Source organism: Coregonus clupeaformis, chromosome 19, assembly GCF_020615455.1.
Source record: "Coregonus clupeaformis isolate EN_2021a chromosome 19, ASM2061545v1, whole genome shotgun sequence".
In the NCBI taxonomy this organism is placed as follows: Eukaryota; Metazoa; Chordata; class Actinopteri; order Salmoniformes; family Salmonidae; genus Coregonus; species Coregonus clupeaformis.
In genome coordinates, this window is record NC_059210.1 from 14,790,168 (window position 1) to 14,811,006 (window position 20,839).

The window sequence follows — 20,839 nt, forward strand, 5'->3', positions numbered from 1 at the left end:
GCCCCGTATGAACAGTGGGACTATTAGCCCCGTATGAACAGTGGGACTATTAGCCCCGTATGAACAGTGGGACTATTAGCCCCGTATGAACAGTAGGACTATTAGCCCCGTATGAACAGTAGGACTATTAGCCCCGTATGAACAGTAGGACTATTAGCTCCATATGAACAGTAGGACTATTAGCTCCATATGAACAGTAGGACTATTAGCTCCATATGAACAGTAGGACTATTAGCTCCATATGAACAGTAGGACTATTAGCCCCATATGAACAGTAGGACTATTAGCCCCATATGAACAGTAGGACTATTAGCCCCATATAAACAGTAGGACTATTAGCTCCATATGAACAGTAGGACTATTAGCTCCATATGAACAGTAGGACTATTAGCCCCATATGAACAGTAGGACTATTAGCCCCATATGAACAGTAGGACTATTAGCCCCATATGAACAGTAGGACTATTAGCCCCATATGAACAGTAGGACTATTAGCTCCATATGAACAGTTGGACTATTAGCCCCATATGAACAGTGGGACTATTAGCCCCATATGAACAGTGGGACTATTAGCCCCATATGAACAGTGGGACTATTAGCTCCATATGAACAGTGGGACTATTAGCTCCATATGAACAGTAGGACTATTAGCTCCATATGAACAGTAGGACTATTAGCTCTATATGAACAGTAGGACTATTAGCTCCATATGAACAGTAGGACTATTAGCTCCATATGAACAGTAGGACTATTAGCTCCATATGAACAGTAGGACTATTAGCCCCATATGAACAGTAGGACTATTAGCCCCATATGAACAGTAGGACTATTAGCCCCATATGAACAGTAGGACTATTAGCCCCATATGAACAGTAGGACTATTAGCCCCATATGAACAGTAGGACTATTAGCCCCATATGAACAGTAGGACTATTAGCCCCATATGAACAGTAGGACTATTAGCCCCATATGAACAGTAGGACTATTAGCTCCATATGAACAGTAGGACTATTAGCTCCATATGAACAGTAGGACTATTAGCTCCATATGAACAGTAGGACTATTAGCTCCATATGAACAGTAGGACTATTAGCTCCATATGAACAGTAGGACTATTAGCTCCATATGAACAGTAGGACTATTAGCTCCATATGAACAGTAGGACTATTAGCTCCATATGAACAGTAGGACTATTAGCCCCATATGAACAGTAGGACTATTAGCCCCATATGAACAGTGGGACTATTAGCTCCATATGAACAGTAGGACTATTAGCCCCATATGAACAGTAGGACTATTAGACCCATATGAACAGTAGGACTATTAGCCCCATATGAACAGTAGGACTATTAGCTCCATATGAACAGTAGGACTATTAGCTCCATATGAACAGGAGGGAGGGAGGGAGGGAGGGAGGGTGGCCTCCATCACTCTCACACTGTGACTGCACGACCCAACATGCAGGATTTCCTCAGTTTTTATGATACCCCTTTTTACGCAAACACGTAGCTGTCGCCTTACTTAGAGGGTCTAACCTTCTCCTTACATAGAGGGTCTAGTCTAACCTTCTCCTTACATAGAGGGTCTAGTCTAACCTTCTCCTTACATAGAGGGTCTAGTCTAACCTTCTCCTTACATAGAGGGTCTGACCTTCTCCTTACATAGAGGGTCTAGTCTAACCTTCTCCTTACATAGAGGGTCTAACCTTCGCCTTACTTAGAGGGTCTAACCTTCTCCTTACATAGAGGGTCTGACCTTCTCCTTACATAGAGGGTCTAACCTTCTCCTTACATAGAGGGTCTAACCTTCTCCTTACATAGAGGGTCTAACCTTCTCCTTACATAGAGGGTTTGACCTTCTCCTTACATAGAGGGTCTAGTCTAACCTTCTCCTTACATAGAGGTTCTAGTCTAACCTTCTCCTTACATAGAGGGTCTAGTCTAACCTTCTCCTTACATAGAGGGTCTAGTCTAACCTTCTCCTTACATAGAGGGTCTAGTCTAACCTTCTCCTTACACCTCTCCTTACATAGAGGGTCTAGTCTAACCTTCTCCTTACATAGAGGGTCTAACCTTCTCCTTACATAGAGGGTCTAACCTTCTCCTTACATAGAGGGTCTAGTCTAACCTTCTCCTTACATAGAGGGTCTAGTCTAACCCTCTCCTTACATAGAGGGTCTGACCTTCTCCTTACATAGAGGGTCTAGTCTAACCCTTCTCCTCATAGATCGCCTTACTTAGAGGGTCTGACCTTCTCCTTACATAGAGGGTCTAGTCTAACCTTCTCCTTACATAGAGGGTCTAATCTTCGCCTTACTTAGAGGGTCTAACCTTCTCCTTACATAGAGGGTCTAGTCTAACCTTCTCCTTACATAGAGGGTCTGACCTTCGCCTTACATAGAGGGTCTGACCTTCGCCTTACATAGAGGGTCTAACCTTCGCCTTACATAGAGGGTCTGACCTTCTCCTTACATAGAGGGTCTGACCTTCTCCTTACATAGAGGGTCTAACCTTCTCCTTACATAGAGGGTCTGACCTTCTCCTTACATAGAGGGTCTAGTCTAACCTTCTCCTTACATAGAGGGTCTAATCTTCGCCTTACTTAGAGGGTCTGACCTTCTCCTTACATAGAGGGTCTAGTCTAACCTTCTCCTTACATAGAGGGTCTAACCTTCGCCTTACATAGAGGGTCTAACCTTCGCCTTACATAGAGGGTCTAACCTTCTCCTTACATAGAGGGTCTGACCTTCTCCTTACATAGAGGGTCTGACCTTCTCCTTACATAGAGGGTCTGACCTTCTCCTTACATAGAGGGTCTAACCTTCTCCTTACATAGAGGGTCTAACCTTCTCCTTACATAGATGGTCTAGTCTAACCTTCTCCTTACATAGAGGGTCTAGTCTAACCCTCTCCTTACATAGAGGGTCTGACCTTCTCCTTACATAGAGGGTCTAGTCTAACCTTCTCCTTACATAGAGGGTCTGACCTTCTCCTTACATAGAGGGTCTAACCTTCTCCTTACATAGTCTAACCTTCTCCTTACATAGAGGGTCTAGTCTAACCTTCTCCTTACATAGAGGGTCTAGTCTAACCTTCTCCTTACATAGAGGGTCTAGTCTAACCTTCTCCTTACATAGAGGGTCTAACCTTCTCCTTACATAGAGTCTAACCTTCTCCTTACATAGAGGGTCTAGTCTAACCTTCTCCTTACATAGAGGGTCTAGTCTAACCTTCTCCTTACATAGAGGGTCTAACCTTCTCCTTACATAGAGGGTCTAACCTTCTCCTTACATAGAGGGTCTAGTCTAACCTTCTCCTTACATAGAGGGTCTAACCTTCTCCTTACACAGAGGGTCTAACCTTCTCCTTACATAGGGGGTTTAACCTTATAACAATAGATTAGAGTCTTGTTTGATTATCTTGGAAACCATCTTGAAAAATGGTTGTAGTCACACATCTCATCTGTGCTGGGCTGATGAATAAAGGAGACGAAGGCCTGTACATACCGTCTGCTGAAAACGATCAGACCAATCACACCAGTTTATCTCAAACTTCTTCTAAAATGGTTTCTGTATATGCTATGCTATCTGTGTTCCCCCTTCAGTGACACAGTCATTATTATCATGATCAGTTATAATAGAATTCTCTTATCCTTTCACAACAACGTGTTTTTACTACCTGAAGCCAGACTGCAGACTTTCATCTCTAATTCACTTTCCTTTGGCCTGTTCTTCTAATGATGAGAACATGTCTATATGATAAGTGAGAATGCATCCATGCACATGTTGTGAACTGCTCTGCTCTCTAGGCTACGTCCCAAATGCCACCCTATTCCCTATGTAGTACACTACTTTTGACTATGCATGGAATAGGGTGCCAGTTGGGATACAGCTGTTGGTCAGGTCCTGCTGTCACCCAGTGTGGTCTCTCTCCTGTCATCCATCCCTTTCTCCTATGTTGCGCACTAGTTGCCTGGCAACTACAATTAAATATAGGCCCACACTCCAAACATTCCACCCCTTCCATCTAAAGCCTGTCTTCTCTCTCTCTCTCTCCTCTACCCCCTAATTTCCCTCTTCCCGCTCTCTCTCTCTCTCTCTGTCTCACCCCCTTCCTCCCCTCTTCTCTCTCTCCGTCAGTCTCTCTCTCTGTTTTCCCCATGGTGGAGATTTTGGGGATTTCAGATGAAGAAATGGAAAACATTCTCCTGTAACTGTGGTCCTCTGTAGCTCAGCTGGTAGAGCACGGCGCTTGTAACGCCAAGGTAGTGGGTTCGATCCCCGGGACCACCCATACACAAAAATGTATGCACGCATGGATAATGTATGCACGCTTTGGATAAAAGCGTCTGCTAAATGGCATATTATTATATTATTATAACTGCTGCCCAAGCTGCTGCTATCGGAAGGCTTGACGACCCCAATGAAGGAACCACTGGTAGAAATCTATGTACAGCCACATTCACAACCAAGGAGAACTGAAAGAGAAGTGCCCTCTATTCGTTCAGCTAGCTGGCCCGTGGAGGGGAGTAGGCAGCGTTCCAAATGGCACCCTATTCCCTATACAGTGCACTACTTTTGACCAGGACCCTATGGGGAATAGGGTGCTTGTTGGTACCCAGATTATACGTTGGGATACGACCATAGAGCTGGGGAGGGGAGTAGAGTATTAGCCTGGAGGGGTCTCAGTGTTCCCCTCTCTCTCTCCAGTAAATTAGCTCTAAGTTTTACAACATTTACATTTACGTCATTTAGCAGACGCTCTTATCCAGAGCGACTTACATGAGCAATTAGGGTTAAGTGCCTTGCTCAAGGGCACATCGACAGACTTTTCACCTAGTCGGCTCGGGGATTAGAACCAGCGACCTTTCGGTTACTGGCACAACGCTCTTAACCACTAAGCTACCTGTCACCCCCAAGGCTCTAGTCCATGTAATGTAGAGTCTAGGTTTACATTTATTCATCCAGTCAACCAATTATCTCTCTTTATGAAAAAGGGAGTGGATCTAAATAGCTTTGTAATTGGTTGATTTAAAAGGAAAGCCTCTTAGAGAATGGCTTATTGACGGTTGGCCTACCCAGTCCGAGTAAATGGCAGAGCATGGATCTCAGACTGGAAACTGGAGTCGGTGGTTTAGTGGTTTAGTGTGAGGTCTGGAGTCAGTGGTTTAGTGTGAGGTCTGGAGTCAGTGGTTTAGTGTGAGGTCTGGAGTCAGTGGTTTAGTGTGAGGTCTGGAGTCAGTGGTTTAGTGTGAGGTCTGGAGTCAGTGGTTTAGTGTGAGGTCTGGAGTCAGTGGTTTAGTGGTTTAGTGTGAGGTCTGGAGTCAGTGGTTTAGTGGTTTAGTGTGAGGTCTGGAGTCAGTGGTTTAGTGTGAGGTCTGGAGTCAGTGGTTTTAAATGTGTGAGGTCTGGAGTCAGTGGTTTAGTGTGAGGTCTGGAGTCAGTGGTTTAGTGGTTTAGTGTGAGGTCTGGAGTCAGTGGTTTAGTGTGAGGTCTGGAGTCAGTGGTTTAGTGTGAGGTCTGGAGTCAGTGGTTTAGTGTGAGGTCTGGAGTCAGTGGTTTAGTGTGAGTTCTGGAGTCAGTGGTTTAGTGTGAGGTCTGGAGTCAGTGGTGTAGTGGTTTAGTGTGAGGTCTGGAGTCAGTGGTTTAGCGTGAGGTCTGGAGTCAGTGGTGTAGTGGTTTAGTGTGAGGTCTGGAGTCAGTGGTTTAGTGTGAGGTCTGGAGTCAGTGGTTTAGTGTGAGGTCTGGAGTCAGTGGTTTAGTGTGAGGTCTGGAGTCAGTGGTTTAGTGTGAGGTCTGGAGTCAGTGGTTTAGTGTGAGGTCTGGAGTCAGTGGTGGTTTAGGGTGTGAGGTCTGGAGTCAGTGGTTTACTGGTTTAGCGTGAGGTCTGGAGTCAGTGGTTTAGTGTGAGGTCTGGAGTCAGTGGTTTACTGGTTTAGCGTGAGGTCTGGAGTCAGTGGTTTACTGGTTTAGTGTGAGGTCTGGAGTCAGTGGTGTAGTGTGAGGTCTGGAGTCAGTGGTTTAGTGTGAGGTCTGGAGTCAGTGGTTTAGTGTGAGGTCTGGAGTCAGTGGTTTGGTGTGAGGTCTGGAGTCAGTGGTTTAGTGTAGGGTCTGGAGTCAGTGGTTTAGCGTGAGGTCTGGGTCAGTGGTTTAGTGTGAGGTCTGGAGTCAGTGGTTTAGGTGAGGTCTGGAGTCAGTGGTTTAGCGTGGAGGTCTGGAGTCAGTGGTTTACTGGTTTAGCGTGAGGTCTGGAGTCAGTGGTTTAGTGTGAGGTCTGGAGTCAGTGGTTTAAAGAGTGAGGTCTGGAGCTCAGTGGTTTAGTGTGAGGTCTGGAGTCAGTGGTTTAGGTGTGAGGTCTGGAGTCAGTGGTTTAGTGGTGAGGTCTGGAGTCAGTGGTTTAGTGTGAGGTCTGGAGTCAGTGGTTTAGCGTGAGGTCTGGAGTCAGTGGTTTAGTGTGAGGTCTGGAGTCAGTGGTTTAGTGAGTTCTGGCTCGGTGGTTTAGTGTGAGGTCTGGAGTCAGTGGTTTTACTGGTTTAGCGTGAGGTCTGGAGTCAGTGGTTTAGTGGATGAGGTCTGGAGTCAGTGGTTTAGTGTGAGGTTCTGGAGTCAGTGGTTTAGGTGTGAGTTCTGGAGTCAGTGGTTTACTGGTTTAGCGTGAGGTCTGGAGTCAGTGGTTTAGTGTGAGGTCTGGAGTCAGTGGTTTAGTGTGAGGTCTGGAGTCAGTGGTTTAGTGTGAGGTCTGGAGTCAGTGGTTTAGTGTGAGGTCTGGAGTCAGTGGTTTGAGTGTGAGGTCTGGAGTCAGTGGTTTGGGTGTGAGGTCTGGAGTCAGTGGTTTAGGTGTGAGGTCTGGAGTCAGTGGTTTAGTGTGAGGTCTGGAGTCAGTGGTTTAGTGTGAGGTCTGAGTCAGTGGTTTAGCGTGAGGTCTGAAGTCAGTGGTTTAGTGTAGAGGTCTGGAGTCAGTGGTTTAGTGTGAGTTCTGGAGTCAGTGGATTTAGTGTGAGGTCTGGAGTCAGTGGTTTAGTGTGAGGTCTGGAGTCAGTGGTTTAGTGTGAGTTCTGGAGTCAGTGGTTTAGCGTGAGGTCTGGTCAGTGGTTTAGTGTGAGTTCTGGAGTCAGTGGTTTACTGGTTTAGGCGTGAGGTCTGGAGTCAGTGGTTTAGTGTGAGGTCTGGAGTCAGTGGTTTAGTGTGAGGTCTGGAGTCAGTGGTTTAGCGTGAGGTCTGGAGTCAGTGGTTTAGTGTGAGTTCTGGAGTCAGTGGTTTACTGGTTTAGCGTGAGGTCTGGAGTCAGTGGTTTAGTGTGAGTTCTGGAGTCAGTGGTTTACTGGTTTAGCGTGAGGTCTGGAGTCGTGGTTTAGTGTGAGGTCTGGAGTCAGTGGTTTAGTGTGAGGTCTGGAGTCAGTGGTTTAGCGTAGGTCTGGAGTCAGTGGTTTAGGTGTGAGGTCTGGAGTCAGTGGTTTAGTGTGAGTTCTGGAGTCAGTGGTTTACTGGTTTAGCGTGAGGGTCTGGAGTCAGTGGTTTAGTGTGAGGTCTGGAGTCAGTGGTTTAGTGTGAGGTCTGGAGTCAGTGGTTTGAGTGTGAGTTCTGGAGTCAGTGGTTTAGTGTGAGGTCTGGAGTCAGTGGTTTAGTGTGAGGGTCTGGAGTCGTGGTTTAGTGTGAGGTCTGGAGTCAGTGGTTTAGTGTGAGGTCTGGAGTCAGTGGTTTAGTGTGAGGTCTGGAGTCAGTGGTTTAGTGTGAGGTCTGGAGTCAGTGGTTTAGGGTGTGAGGTCTGGAGTCAGTGGTTTAGTGTGAGTTCTGGAGTCAGTGGTTTACTGGGTTTAGCGTGAGGTCTGGAGTCAGTGGTTTATGTGAGGTCTGGAGTCGTGGTTTAGGTGTGAGGTCTGGAGTCAGTGGTTTAGTGTGAGTTCTGGAGTCAGTGGTTTAGTGTGAGGTCTGGAGTCAGTGGTTTATGTGAGGTCTGAGTCAGTGGTTTAGTGTGAGGTCTGGAGTCAGTGGTTTAGCGTGAGGTCTGGAGTCAGTGGTTTACTGGTTTAGCGTGAGGTCTGGAGTCAGTGGTTTAGTGTGAGGTCTGGAGTCAGTGGTTTAGTGTGAGGTCTGGAGTCAGTGGTTTAGTGTGAGGTCTGGAGTCAGTGGTTTAGTGTGAGTTCTGGAGTCAGTGGTTTAGTGTGAGGTCTGGAGTCAGTGGTTTAGTGTGAGGTCTGGAGTCAGTGGTTTAGCGTGAGGTCTGGAGTCAGTGGTTTAGTGTGAGGTCTGGAGTCAGTGGTTTAGTGTGAGGTCTGGAGTCAGTGGTTTAGTGTGAGGTCTGGAGTCAGTGGTTTAGTGTGAGGTCTGGAGTCAGTGGTTTAGTGTGAGGTCTGGAGTCAGTGGTTAGTGTGAGTTCTGGAGTCAGTGGTTTAGGTGTGAGAGGTCTGAGTCAGTGGTGTGTGGTTTAGGTGTGAGGTCTGGAGTCAGTGGTTTGGCGTGAGGTCTGGAGTCAGTGGTGTAGTGGTTTAGTGTGAGGTCTGGAGTCATGTGGTTTAGTGTGAGGTCTGGAGTCAGTGGTTTTAGGTGTGAGGTCTGGAGTCAGTGGTTTAGCGTGAGGTCTGGAGTCAGTGGTTTAGTGTGAGGTCTGGAGTCAGTGGTTTAGTGTGAGGTCTGGAGTCAGTGGTTTAGTGTGAGGTCTGGAGTCAGTGGTTTACTGGTTTAGCGTGAGGTCTGGAGTCAGTGGTTTAGTGTGAGGTCTGGAGTCAGTGGTTTACTGGTTTAGCGTGAGGTCTGGAGTCAGTGGTTTACTGGTTTAGTGTGAGGTCTGGAGTCAGTGGTGTAGTGTGAGGTCTGGAGTCAGTGGTTTAGTGTGAGGTCTGGAGTCAGTGGTTTAGTGTGAGGTCTGGAGTCAGTGGTTTAGCGTGAGGTCTGGAGTCAGTGGTTTACTGGTTTAGCGTGAGGTCTGGAGTCAGTGGTTTAGTGTGAGGTCTGGAGTCAGTGGTTTAGTGTGAGGTCTGGAGTCAGTGGTTTAGTGTGAGGTCTGGAGTCAGTGGTTTAGTGTGAGGTCTGGAGTCAGTGGTTTAGTGTGAGGTCTGGAGTCAGTGGTTTAGTGTGAGGTCTGGAGTCAGTCGGTTTAGCGTGAGGTCTGGAGTCAGTGGTTTAGGTGTGAGGTCTGGAGTCAGTGGTTTAGGTGAGTTCTGGAGTCAGTGGTTTAGTGTGAGGTCTGAGTCAGTGGTTTACTGGTTTAGCGTGAGGTCTGGAGTCCGTGGTTTGGTGTGAGGTCTGGAGTCAGTGGTTTAGTGTGAGTTCTGGAGTCAGTGGTTTTAGTGTGAGTTCTGGAGTCAGTGGTTTAGCTGGTTTAGCGTGAGGTCTGGAGTTCAGTGGTTTAGTGTGAGGTCTGGAGTTGTGGTTTAGTGTAGGTCTGGAGTCAGTGGTTTAGTGTGAGGGTCTGGAGTCAGTGGTTTAGTGTGAGGTCTGGAGTCAGTGGTTTAGTGTGAGGTCTGGAGTCAGTGGTTTAGTGTGAGGTCTGGAGTCAGTGGTTTAGTGTGAGGTCTGGAGTCAGTGGTTTAGTGTGAGGTCTGGAGTCAGTGGTTTAGCGTGAGGTCTGGAGTCAGTGGTTTAGTGTGAGGTCTGGAGTCAGTGGTTTAGTGTGAGTTCTGGAGTCAGTGGTTTAGTGTGAGGTCTGGAGTCAGTGGTTTAGTGTGAGGTCTGGAGTCAGTGGTTTAGTGTGAGTTCTGGAGTCAGTGGTTTAGCGTGAGGTCTGGAGTCAGTGGTTTAGTGTGAGTTCTGGAGTCAGTGGTTTACTGGTTTAGCGTGAGGTCTGGAGTCAGTGGTTTAGTGTGAGGTCTGGAGTCAGTGGTTTAGTGTGAGGTCTGGAGTCAGTGGTTTAGCGTGAGGTCTGGAGTCAGTGGTTTAGTGTGAGTTCTGGAGTCAGTGGTTTACTGGTTTAGCGTGAGGTCTGGAGTCAGTGGTTTAGTGTGAGTTCTGGAGTCAGTGGTTTACTGGTTTAGCGTGAGGTCTGGAGTCAGTGGTTTAGTGTGAGGTCTGGAGTCAGTGGTTTAGTGTGAGGTCTGGAGTCAGTGGTTTAGCGTGAGGTCTGGAGTCAGTGGTTTAGTGTGAGGTCTGGAGTCAGTGGTTTAGTGTGAGTTCTGGAGTCAGTGGTTTACTGGTTTAGCGTGAGGTCTGGAGTCAGTGGTTTAGTGTGAGGTCTGGAGTCAGTGGTTTAGTGTGAGGTCTGGAGTCAGTGGTTTTAGTGTGAGTTCTGGAGTCGGTGGTTTAGTGTGAGGTCTGGAGTCAGTGGTTTAGTGTGAGGTCTGGAGTCAGTGGTTTGAGTGTGAGGTCTGGAGTCGTGGTTTAGTGTGAGGTCTGGAGTCAGTGGTTTAGTGTGAGGTCTGGAGTCAGTGGTTTAGTGTGAGGTCTGGAGTCAGTGGTTTAGTGTGAGGTCTGGAGTCAGTGGTTTAGTGTGAGTTCTGGAGTCAGTGGTTTACTGGTTTAGCGTGAGGTCTGGAGTCAGTGGTTTAGTGTGAGGTCTGGAGTCAGTGGTTTAGTGTGAGGTCTGGAGTCAGTGGTTTAGTGTGAGTTCTGGAGTCAGTGGTTTATGTGAGGTCTGGAGTCAGTGGTTTAGTGTGAGGTCTGAGTCGTGGTTTAGGTGAGGTCTGGAGTCAGTGGTTTAGCGTGAGGTCTGGAGTCAGTGGTTTAGTGTGAGGTCTGGAGTCAGTGGTTTAGTGTGAGGTCTGGAGTCAGTGGTTTAGTGTGAGGTCTGGAGTCAGTGGTTTAGTGTGAGTTCTGGAGTCAGTGGTTTACTGGTTTAGCGTGAGGTCTGGAGTCAGTGGTTTAGTGTGAGGTCTGGAGTCAGTGGTTTAGTGTGAGGTCTGGAGTCAGTGGTTTAGTGTGAGTTCTGGAGTCAGTGGTTTAGTGTGAGGTCTGGAGTCAGTGGTTTAGTGTGAGGTCTGGAGTCAGTGGTTTAGTGTGAGGTCTGGAGTCAGTGGTTTAGTGTGAGGTCTGGAGTCAGTGGTGTAGTGGTTTAGTGTGAGGTCTGGAGTCAGTGGTTTAGTGGTTTAGTGTGAGGTCTGGAGTCAGTGGTTTAGTGTGAGGTCTGGAGTCAGTGGTTTAGTGTGAGGTCTGGAGTCAGTGGTTTAGTGTGAGGTCTGGAGTCAGTGGTTTAGTGTCTATGAGGTCTGTCTATGATGCTGTTGTCTTTTAACCAGGTGGTGAACGACGCCTCTCTCAGGTGGAATATGAACACAGAGAATAATGACTTGGTCTGGAGTTAGTGTGACGTCTGCCTGAGGTGCTGCTGTTGTGGTGAATGTATATTTACTAGCTCTCTAGGGCCAGACTGGGGTAACACAGGCCTGTCACATCTCTGTAGCACAGGTCTCTGACGTTTCTACGTTGAACCGCTATCAGGTCATAGCGGTTACTATCACTGATAAGATAAAGGTGTTGTCACTATCATGGAGGTGTTTCTGATCAGCCTAGCAGCTAAAACCCCTGTCTAATGTTATACAGCACTGATAAGGCATGGGCTGTTATTACCCATAGTGCAGTGTGGCCTGGCCTCAACATCAACACCAGTCCAATAGGGTTTCCCAAATGACACCCTGTTCCATATATCAGTGCACTACTTTTGACCGGGTCCATAGAGCTCTGGTTAAGAGTAGTGCACTATGGTCCATAGAGGTCTGGTCTAAAGTAGTGCACTATGGTCCATAGAGGTCTGGTCTAAAGTAGTGCACTATGGTCCATAGAGCTCTGGTCTAAAGTAGTGCACTATGGTCCATAGAGCTCTGGTCTAAAGTAGTGCCCTATGGTCCATAGAGCTCTGGTCTAAAGTAGTGCCCTATGGTCCATAGAGCTCTGGTCTAAAGTAGTGCACTATGGTCCATAGAGGTCTGGTCTAAAGTAGTGCACTATGGTCCATAGAGCTCTGGTCTAAAGTAGTGCACTATGGTCCATAGAACTCTGGTCTAAAGTAGTGCACTATGGTCCATAGAGCTCAGGTTAAGAGTAGTGCACTATGGTCCATAGAGCTCTGGTCTAAAGTAGTGCACTATGGTCCATAGAGGTCTGGTCTAAAGTAGTGCACTATGGTCCATAGAGCTCTGGTTAAGAGTAGTGCACTATGGTCCATAGAGGTCTGGTCTAAAGTAGTGCACTATGGTCCATAGAGCTCTGGTCTAAAGTAGTGCACTATGGTCCATAGAACTCTGGTCTAAAGTAGTGCACTATGGTCCATAGAACTCTGGTCTAAAGTAGTGCACTATGGTCCATAGAGCTCTGGTCTAAAGTAGTGCACTATGGTCCATAGAACTCTGGTCTAAAGTAGTGCACTATGGTCCATAGAGCTCTGGTCTAAAGTAGTGCACTATGGTCCATAGAGCTCTGGTCTAAAGTAGTGCACTATGGTCCATAGAGGTCTGGTCTAAAGTAGTGCACTATGGTCCATAGAGCTCTGGTCTAAAGTAGTGCACTATGGTCCATAGAGGTCTGGTCTAAAGTAGTGCACTATGGTCCATAGAGCTCTGGTCTAAAGTAGTGCACTATGGTCCATAGAGCTCTGGTCTAAAGTAGTGCACTATGGTCCATAGAGGTCTGGTCTAAAGTAGTGCACTATGGTCCATAGAACTCTGGTCTAAAGTAGTGCACTATGGTCCATAGAGCTCTGGTTAAGAGTAGTGCACTATGGTCCATAGAACTCTGGTAAAGAGTAGTGCACTATGTAGGGAATAGGGTGCCATTTGGGACTCACTCTTAGAACATGCTATTTCTCTTGCAGATGGAAATGAGTATGTTGCTAAATCCGGTGCAGTAGTCCCTTACAAACACATTTATCCAAAACGGACCAAGGGCATGTCAGACATGCTATTTATTCTCAGCTATTTTCCATCAAATCAACCTTTTGGAAGGAAATCTAAGGTCTTTTCAGCCATGGAAATAGAATGACTGGAATGGATAATCCCCTCAGACCAATTTGACTGCACCTTCATGGGTCATTTTATTTCTGTCTTTTTAACAGCTCCCCTGAGAGCTGGGAGATCTGGACTAAAATCCATATTGTGATACATTGCCTGAATTGATGCGATAATGATCAAGTTTCTAACATTAATGTGCACCATAGTTTAAAACAATATCCTTTTAAACTACTACTACTAGTTGGATGGTTGTAGACATCAATTGTTCCATTAACAATCACCCATATTATCAAACTGATTTCATTTAAAACACATTTCTCTAGTATATGCTTCTTATCGTAATGAACGATATCAGCAAAATGCCTGCGGTAAGTGATCGGTATGGTCGGTGTCGATCATACCAGCTCTAGCTCTCCTTCTCCCAGGTATTAACCAGACATTTAACCAGGATTTCTGGAAAACCAACCAGGGAGTTTTGGGAAATTTACATTTACGTCATTTAGCAGACGCTCTTATCCAGAGCGACTTACAAATTGGTGCATTCACCTTATAGCCAGTGGGATAACCACTTTACAATATGTATTTTTTTTTCTTGGGGTGGGGTAAGGGGGGGTAGAAGGATTACTTTATCCTATCCCAGGTATTCCTTAAAGAGGTGGGGTTTCAAGTGTCTCCGGAAGGTGGTGAGTGACTCCGCTGTCCTGGCGTCGTGAGGGAGCTTGTTCCACCATTGGGGTGCCAGAGCAGCGAACAGTTTTGACTGGGCTGAGCGGGAACTGTGCTTCCGCAGAGGTAGGGGGCCAGCAGGCCAGAGGTGGATGAAACGCAATGCCCTCGTTTGGGTGTAGGGACTGATCAGAGCCTGAAGGTACGGAGGTGCCGTTCCCCTCACAGCTCCGTAGGCAAGCACCATGGTCTTGTAGCAGATGCGAGCTTCAACTGGAAGCCAGTGGAGTGTGCGGAGGAGCGGGGTGACGTGAGAGAACTTGGGAAGGTTGAACACCAGACGGGCTGCGGCATTCTGGATGAGTTGTAGGGGTTTAATGGCACAGGCAGGGAGCCCAGCCAACAGCGAGTTGCAGTAATCCAGACGGGAGATGACAAGTGCCTGGATTCTTGCAACCCTAACCTAGTACCTTGCAACCCCAAATCAAATCCTAACCTAGTACCTTGCCACCCCAAATCAAATCCTAACCTAGTACCTTGCCACCCCAAATAAAATCCTAACCTAGTACCTTGCCACCCCAAATCAAATCCTAACCTAGTACCTTGCTACCCCAAATAAAATCCTAACCTAGTACCTTGAAACCCCAAATCAAATCCTAACCTAGTACCTTGCCACCCCAAATCAAATCCTAACCTAGTACCTTGCAACCCCAAATCAAATCCTAACCTAGTACCTTGCCACCCCAAATCAAATCCTAACCTAGTACCTTGCAACCCCAAATCAAATCCTAACCTAGTACCTTGCCACCCCAAATCAAATCCTAACCTAGTACCTTGCCACCCCAAATCAAATCCTAACCTAGTACCTTGCCACCCCAAATCAAATCCTAACCTAGTACCTTGCCACCCCAAATCAAATCCTAACCTAGTACCTTGCCACCCCAAATCAAATCCTAACCTAGTACCTTGCCACCCCAAATCAAATCCTAACCTAGTACCTTGCAACCCCAAATCAAATCCCTAACCTAGTACCTTGCCACCCCAAATCAAATCCCTAACCTAGTACCTTGCCACCCCAAATCAAATCCTAACCTAGTACCTTGCCACCCCAAATCAAATCCTAACCTAGTACCTTGCAACCCCAAATCAAATCCTAACCTAGTACCTTGCAACCCCAAATCAAATCCTAACCTAGTACCTTGCAACCCTATCCTAGTACCTTCTAAACATGCTGTTTTGTCTACCTACTAACCACAGGCCCTTTACAGACAGACACTCCAGGTTTTAGAACTGTCTGGGTTTTTATAAGCTACCAAACCAAAGTTAGTTATCCAGGAGCCACTAATCAAGTGGGCAGAATTGAGTTGGAAATAAAACATAAACACCTCTTATTGCCGTACGTAGTCCAAAGTTGTCCAGAAGAAGAAATATGGTTATTTGGCAGATGCTTTTATGCGACGGGACAGAAATGTCAACAGTGACTGTATGTATTCAATCGCCCATCTGGGAATTGAAAAAATCTAATCAAATGTTATTGGTCACATACACATATTTAGCAGATGTTATTGCGGGTGCAGTGAAACGCTTGTGTTCCCATCTCCAACAGTGCAGTAGTAACTAACGAACCCACAACCCCTGGTTTTGCTAGGACCATGCACTAACCCACTGAAACCCACTGAAATGTTATCTCTAACAAGTCTGTACCCCCCTCTCTCTCTAGGATGAGGAAAAATGTTTTCATCGATGTGTAAAGATTCAGTGTATGATCATGTATCCTCTGTTCAGTCTGATTTATGGTCTCATTAGACCGAAAACCTCAGTGTGCTTTTTAAAACTTGATTTATAATCAAGGTCACACGCATCTCACCTTGTAATGTGTCTCCCGTCCTCTCCAGGCGTGTATAGATGAGAATGCAGAGATGGTCCAGTTTCTGGTGGAGAGTGGGACTGATGTGAACAGGGGGGACAATGAGGGGTGGACTCCCCTCCACGCTGCTGCCTCCTGTGGGTTCATACAGATCACCAAGTGGGTCCTCTGTCTATTTAATATTACACTGTAACACTATTACCACTGGTTCTTCGTCCTGGTCCTGGGGACGCTAAGGGATGCACGTTTAGCCCCACGCACCTGATTCAACTCCTCATCAAATCTTTGATCGGTGGAATCAGGTTTGTAGTGCTAGGGCAAAAACTCCAGAACCAGGACGAAGAACCAGTGCACTATACGATACATTTATATCGATGTGATGTTGTGTAATATCACTATACGATACATTTATGTCGATGTGATGTTGTGTAATATCACTATACGATACATTTATATCGATGTGATGTTGTGTAATATCACTATACGATACATTTATATCGATGTGATGTTGTGTAATATCACTATACGATACATTTATATCGATGTGATGTTGTGTGTAGGAACCATTATATGTGTGGGTATGTTGCAGGTACCTGATAGAGCATGGTGCACGTGTGGGGGCGGTGAACAGTGAAGGAGAGCTTCCTCTGGATGTGGTCACTGAGGATGCTATGGGGAGACTGCTGAAGGGGGAGATCAAGAAACAAGGTAGGGTATTGGTGTTTAGGTATGTACAGTTACACCTTGTTAACACAAAGACCCATATCAACATAGTCATTAACACGCTGAGGATGCTATAGGGAGAGATCTAGAAGCAGGGTAACTAGGGATTGTTATGTAGTCTGGGTGTTCTATAATACTAGAAGCAGGGTAACTAGGGATTGTTATGTAGTCTGGGTGTTCTATAATACTAGAAGCAGGGTAACTAGGGATTGTTATGTAGTCTGGGTGTTCTATAATACTAGAAGCAGGGTAACTAGGGATTGTTATGTCGTCTGGGTGTTCCTATAATACTAGAAGCAGGGTAACTAGGGATTGTTATGCCCGTCTGGGTGTTCTATAATACTAGAAGCAGGGTAACTAGGGATTGTTATGTCAGTCTGGGTGTTCTATAATACTAGAAGCAGGGTAACTAGGGATTGTTATGCAGTCTGGGTGTTCTATAATACTAGAAGCAGGGTAACTAGGGATTGTTATGTAGTCTGGGTGTTCTATAGTACTAGAAGCAGGGTAACTAGGGATTGTTATGTAGTCTGGGTGTTCTATAATACTAGAAGCAGGGTAACTAGGGATTGTTATGCCGTCTGGGTGTTTCTATAGTACTAGAAGCAGGGTAACTAGGGATTGTTATGTAGTCTGGGTGTTCTATAATACTAGAAGCAGGGTAACTAGGGATTGTTATGTAGTCTGGGTGTTCTATAATACTAGAAGCAGGGTAACTAGGGATTGTTATGTAGTCTGGGTGTTCTATAATACTAGAAGCAGGGTAACTAGGGATTGTTATGCCGTCTGGGTGTTCTATAATACTAGAAGCAGGGTAACTAGGGATTGTTATGTAGTCTGGGTGTTCTATAATACTAGAAGCAGGGTAACTAGGGATTGTTATGTCGTCTGGGTGTTCTATAATACTAGAAGCAGGGTAACTAGGGATTGTTATGCCGTCTGGGTGTTCTATAATACTAGAAGCAGGGTAACTAGGGATTGTTATGCCGTCTGGGTGTTCTATAATACTAGAAGCAGGGTAACTAGGGATTGTTATGCCGTCTGGGTGTTCTATAATACTAGAAGCAGGGTAACTAGGGATTGTTATGCCGTCTGGGTGTTCTATAATACTAGAAGCAGGGTAACTAGGGATTGTTATGCAGTCTGGGTGTTCTATAATACTAGAAGCAGGGTAACTAGGGATTGTTATGCCGTCTGGGTGTTCTATATACTAGAAGCAGGGTAACTAGGGATTGTTATGCCGTCTGGGTGTTCTATATTACTAGAAGCAGGGTAACTAGGGATTGTTATGTAGTCTGGGTGTTCTATAATACTAGAAGCAGGGTAACTAGGGATTGTTATGTAGTCTGGGTGTTCTATATTACTAGAAGCAGGGTAACTAGGGATTGTTATGTAGTCTGGGTGTTCTATATTACTAGAAGCAGGGTAACTAGGGATTGTTATGTAGTCTGGGTGTTCTATAATACTAGAAGCAGGGTAACTAGGGATTGTTATGCCGTCTGGGTGTTCTATAGTACTAGAAGCAGGGTAACTAGGGATTGTTATGCCGTCTGGGTGTTCTATAATACTATAGCAGGGTAACTAGGGATTGTTATGTAGTCTGGGTGTTCTATAATACTAGAAGCAGGGTAACTAGGGATTGTTATGCAGTCTGGGTGTTCTATAATACTAGAAGCAGGGTAACTAGGGATTGTTATGTAGTCTGGGTGTTCTATATTACTAGAAGCAGGGTAACTAGGGATTGTTATGTAGTCTGGGTGTTCTATAATACTAGAAGCAGGGTAACTAGGGATTGTTATGCCGTCTGGGTGTTCTATAATACTAGAAGCAGGGTAACTAGGGATTGTTATGTAGTCTGGGTGTTCTATAATACTAGAAGCAGGGTAACTAGGGATTGTTATGCCGTCTGGGTGTTCTATAATACTAGAAGCAGGGTAACTAGGGATTGTTATGCAGTCTGGGTGTTCTATAATACTAGAAGCAGGGTAACTAGGGATTGTTATGTAGTCTGGGTGTTCTATAATACTAGAAGCAGGGTAACTAGGGATTGTTATGTAGTCTGGGTGTTCTATAATACTAGAAGCAGGGTAACTAGGGATTGTTATGTAGTCTGGGTGTTCTATAATACTAGAAGCAGGGTAACTAGGGATTGTTATGTCGTCTGGGTGTTCTATAATACTAGAAGCAGGGTAACTAGGGATTGTTATGTAGTCTGGGTGTTCTATAATACTAGAAGCAGGGTAACTAGGGATTGTTATGTCAGTCTGGGTGTTCTATAATACTAGAAGCAGGGTAACTAGGGATTGTTATGTAGTCTGGGTGTTCTATAATACTAGAAGCAGGGTAACTAGGGATTGTTATGCCGTCTGGGTGTTCTATAATACTATAGCAGGGTAACTAGGGATTGTTATGTAGTCTGGGTGTTCTATAATACTAGAAGCAGGGTAACTAGGGATTGTTATGCCGTCTGGGTGTTCTATAATACTATAGCAGGGTAACTAGGGATTGTTATGTAGTCTGGGTGTTCTATAATACTAGAAGCAGGGTAACTAGGGATTGTTATGTAGTCTGGGTGTTCTATAATACTAGAAGCAGGGTAACTAGGGATTGTTATGCCGTCTGGGTGTTCTATAATACTAGAAGCAGGGTAACTAGGGATTGTTATGCCGTCTGGGTGTTCTATAATACTAGAAGCTAGGGTAACTAGGGATTGTTATGTAGTCTGGGTGTTCTATAATACTAGAAGCAGGGTAACTAGGGATTGTTATGCAGTCTGGGTGTTCTATAATACTAGAAGCAGGGTAACTAGGGATTGTTATGTAGTCTGGGTGTTCTATAATACTAGAAGCAGGGGTAACTAGGGATTGTTATGTCCGTCTGGGTGTTCTATAATACTAGAAGCAGGGTAACTAGGGATTGTTATGTAGTCTGGGTGTTCTATAATACTAGAAGCAGGGTAACTAGGGATTGTTATGCAGTCTGGGTGTTCTATAATACTAGAAGCAGGGTAACTAGGGATTGTTATGCCGTCTGGGTGTTCTATAATACTAGAAGCAGGGTAACTAGGGATTGTTATGCCGTCTGGGTGTTCTATAATACTAGAAGCAGGGTAACTAGGGATTGTTATGCAGTCTGGGTGTTCTATAATACTAGAAGCAGGGTAACTAGGGATTGTTATGCCGTCTGGGTGTTCTATAATACTAGAAGCAGGGTAACTAGGGATTGTTATGAGTCTGGGTGTTCTATAATACTAGAAGCAGGGTAACTAGGGATTGTTATGCCCGTCTGGGTGTTCTATAATACTAGAAGCAGGGTAACTAGGGATTGTTATGCAGTCTGGGTGTTCTATAATACTAGAAGCAGGGTAACTAGGGATTGTTATGCTCGTCTGGGTGTTCTATAATACTAGAAGCAGGGTAACTAGGGATTGTTATGTAGTCTGGGTGTTCTATAATACTAGAAGCAGGGTAACTAGGGATTGTTATGCCCGTCTGGGTGTTCTATAATACTAGAAGCAGGGTAACTAGGGATTGTTATGTCCGTCTGGGTGTTCTATAATACTAGAAGCAGGGTAACTAGGGATTGTTATGTCGCCTGGGTGTTCTATAATACTAGAAGCAGGGTAACTAGGGATTGTTATGCAGTCTGGGTGTTCTATAATACTAGAAGCAGGGTAACTAGGGATTGTTATGCCGTCTGGGTGTTCTATAATACTAGAAGCAGGGTAACTAGGGATTGTTATGTAGTCTGGGTGTTCTATAATACTAGAAGCAGGGTAACTAGGATTGTTATGTCGTCTGGGTGTTCTATAATACTAGAAGCAGGGTAACTAGGGATTGTTATGTAGTCTGGGTGTTCTATAATACTAGAAGCAGGGTAACTAGGGATTGTTATGCCGTCTGGGTGTTCTATAATACTAGAAGCAGGGTAACTAGGGATTGTTATGCCCGTCTGGGTGTTCTATAATACTAGAAGCAGGGTAACTAGGGATTGTTATGTAGTCTGGGTGTTCTATAATACTAGAAGCAGGGTAACTAGGGATTGTTATGTCGTCTGGGTGTTCTATAATACTAGAAGCAGGGTAACTAGGGATTGTTATGTCGTCTGGGTGTTCTATAATACTAGAAGCAGGGTAACTAGGGATTGTTATGCCGTCTGGGTGTTCTATAATACTAGAAGCTTAGGGTAACTAGGGATTGTTATGTAGTCTGGGTGTTCTATAATACTAGAAGCAGGGTAACTAGGGATTGTTATGTAGTCTGGGTGTTCTATAATACTAGAAGCAGGGTAACTAGGGATTGTTATGTCGTCTGGGTGTTCTATAATACTAGAAGCAGGGTAACTAGGGATTGTTATGTAGTCTGGGTGTTCTATAATACTAGAAGCAGGGTAACTAGGATTGTTATGCCGTCTGGGTGTTCTATAATACTAGAAGCAGGGTAACTAGGGATTGTTATGTAGTCTGGGTGTTCTATAATACTAGAAGCAGGGTAACTAGGGATTGTTATGCCGTCTGGGTGTTCTATAATACTAGAAGCAGGGTAACTAGGGATTGTTATGTAGTCTGGGTGTTCTATAATACTAGAAGCAGGGTAACTAGGGATTGTTATGTAGTCTGGGTGTTCTATAATACTAGAAGCAGGGTAACTAGGGATTGTTATGTAGTCTGGGTGTTCTATAATACTAGAAGCAGGGTAACTAGGGATTGTT

General features: G+C 45.3%; 1 protein-coding gene across 1 annotated transcript in view; it reads left to right on the top strand.

The window, feature by feature from the left end:
* LOC121531478 (protein phosphatase 1 regulatory subunit 12A) overlaps nt 1-20,839 on the top strand; it is a 74,597-nt gene that overhangs the window by 6,523 nt on the left and 47,235 nt on the right. The window contains exons 2-3 of the mRNA XM_045205200.1: nt 15,435-15,565; nt 15,996-16,114. Coding sequence (XP_045061135.1) covers nt 15,435-15,565; nt 15,996-16,114 — 250 coding nt within the window. The remainder of the gene's footprint in view (nt 1-15,434; nt 15,566-15,995; nt 16,115-20,839) is intronic.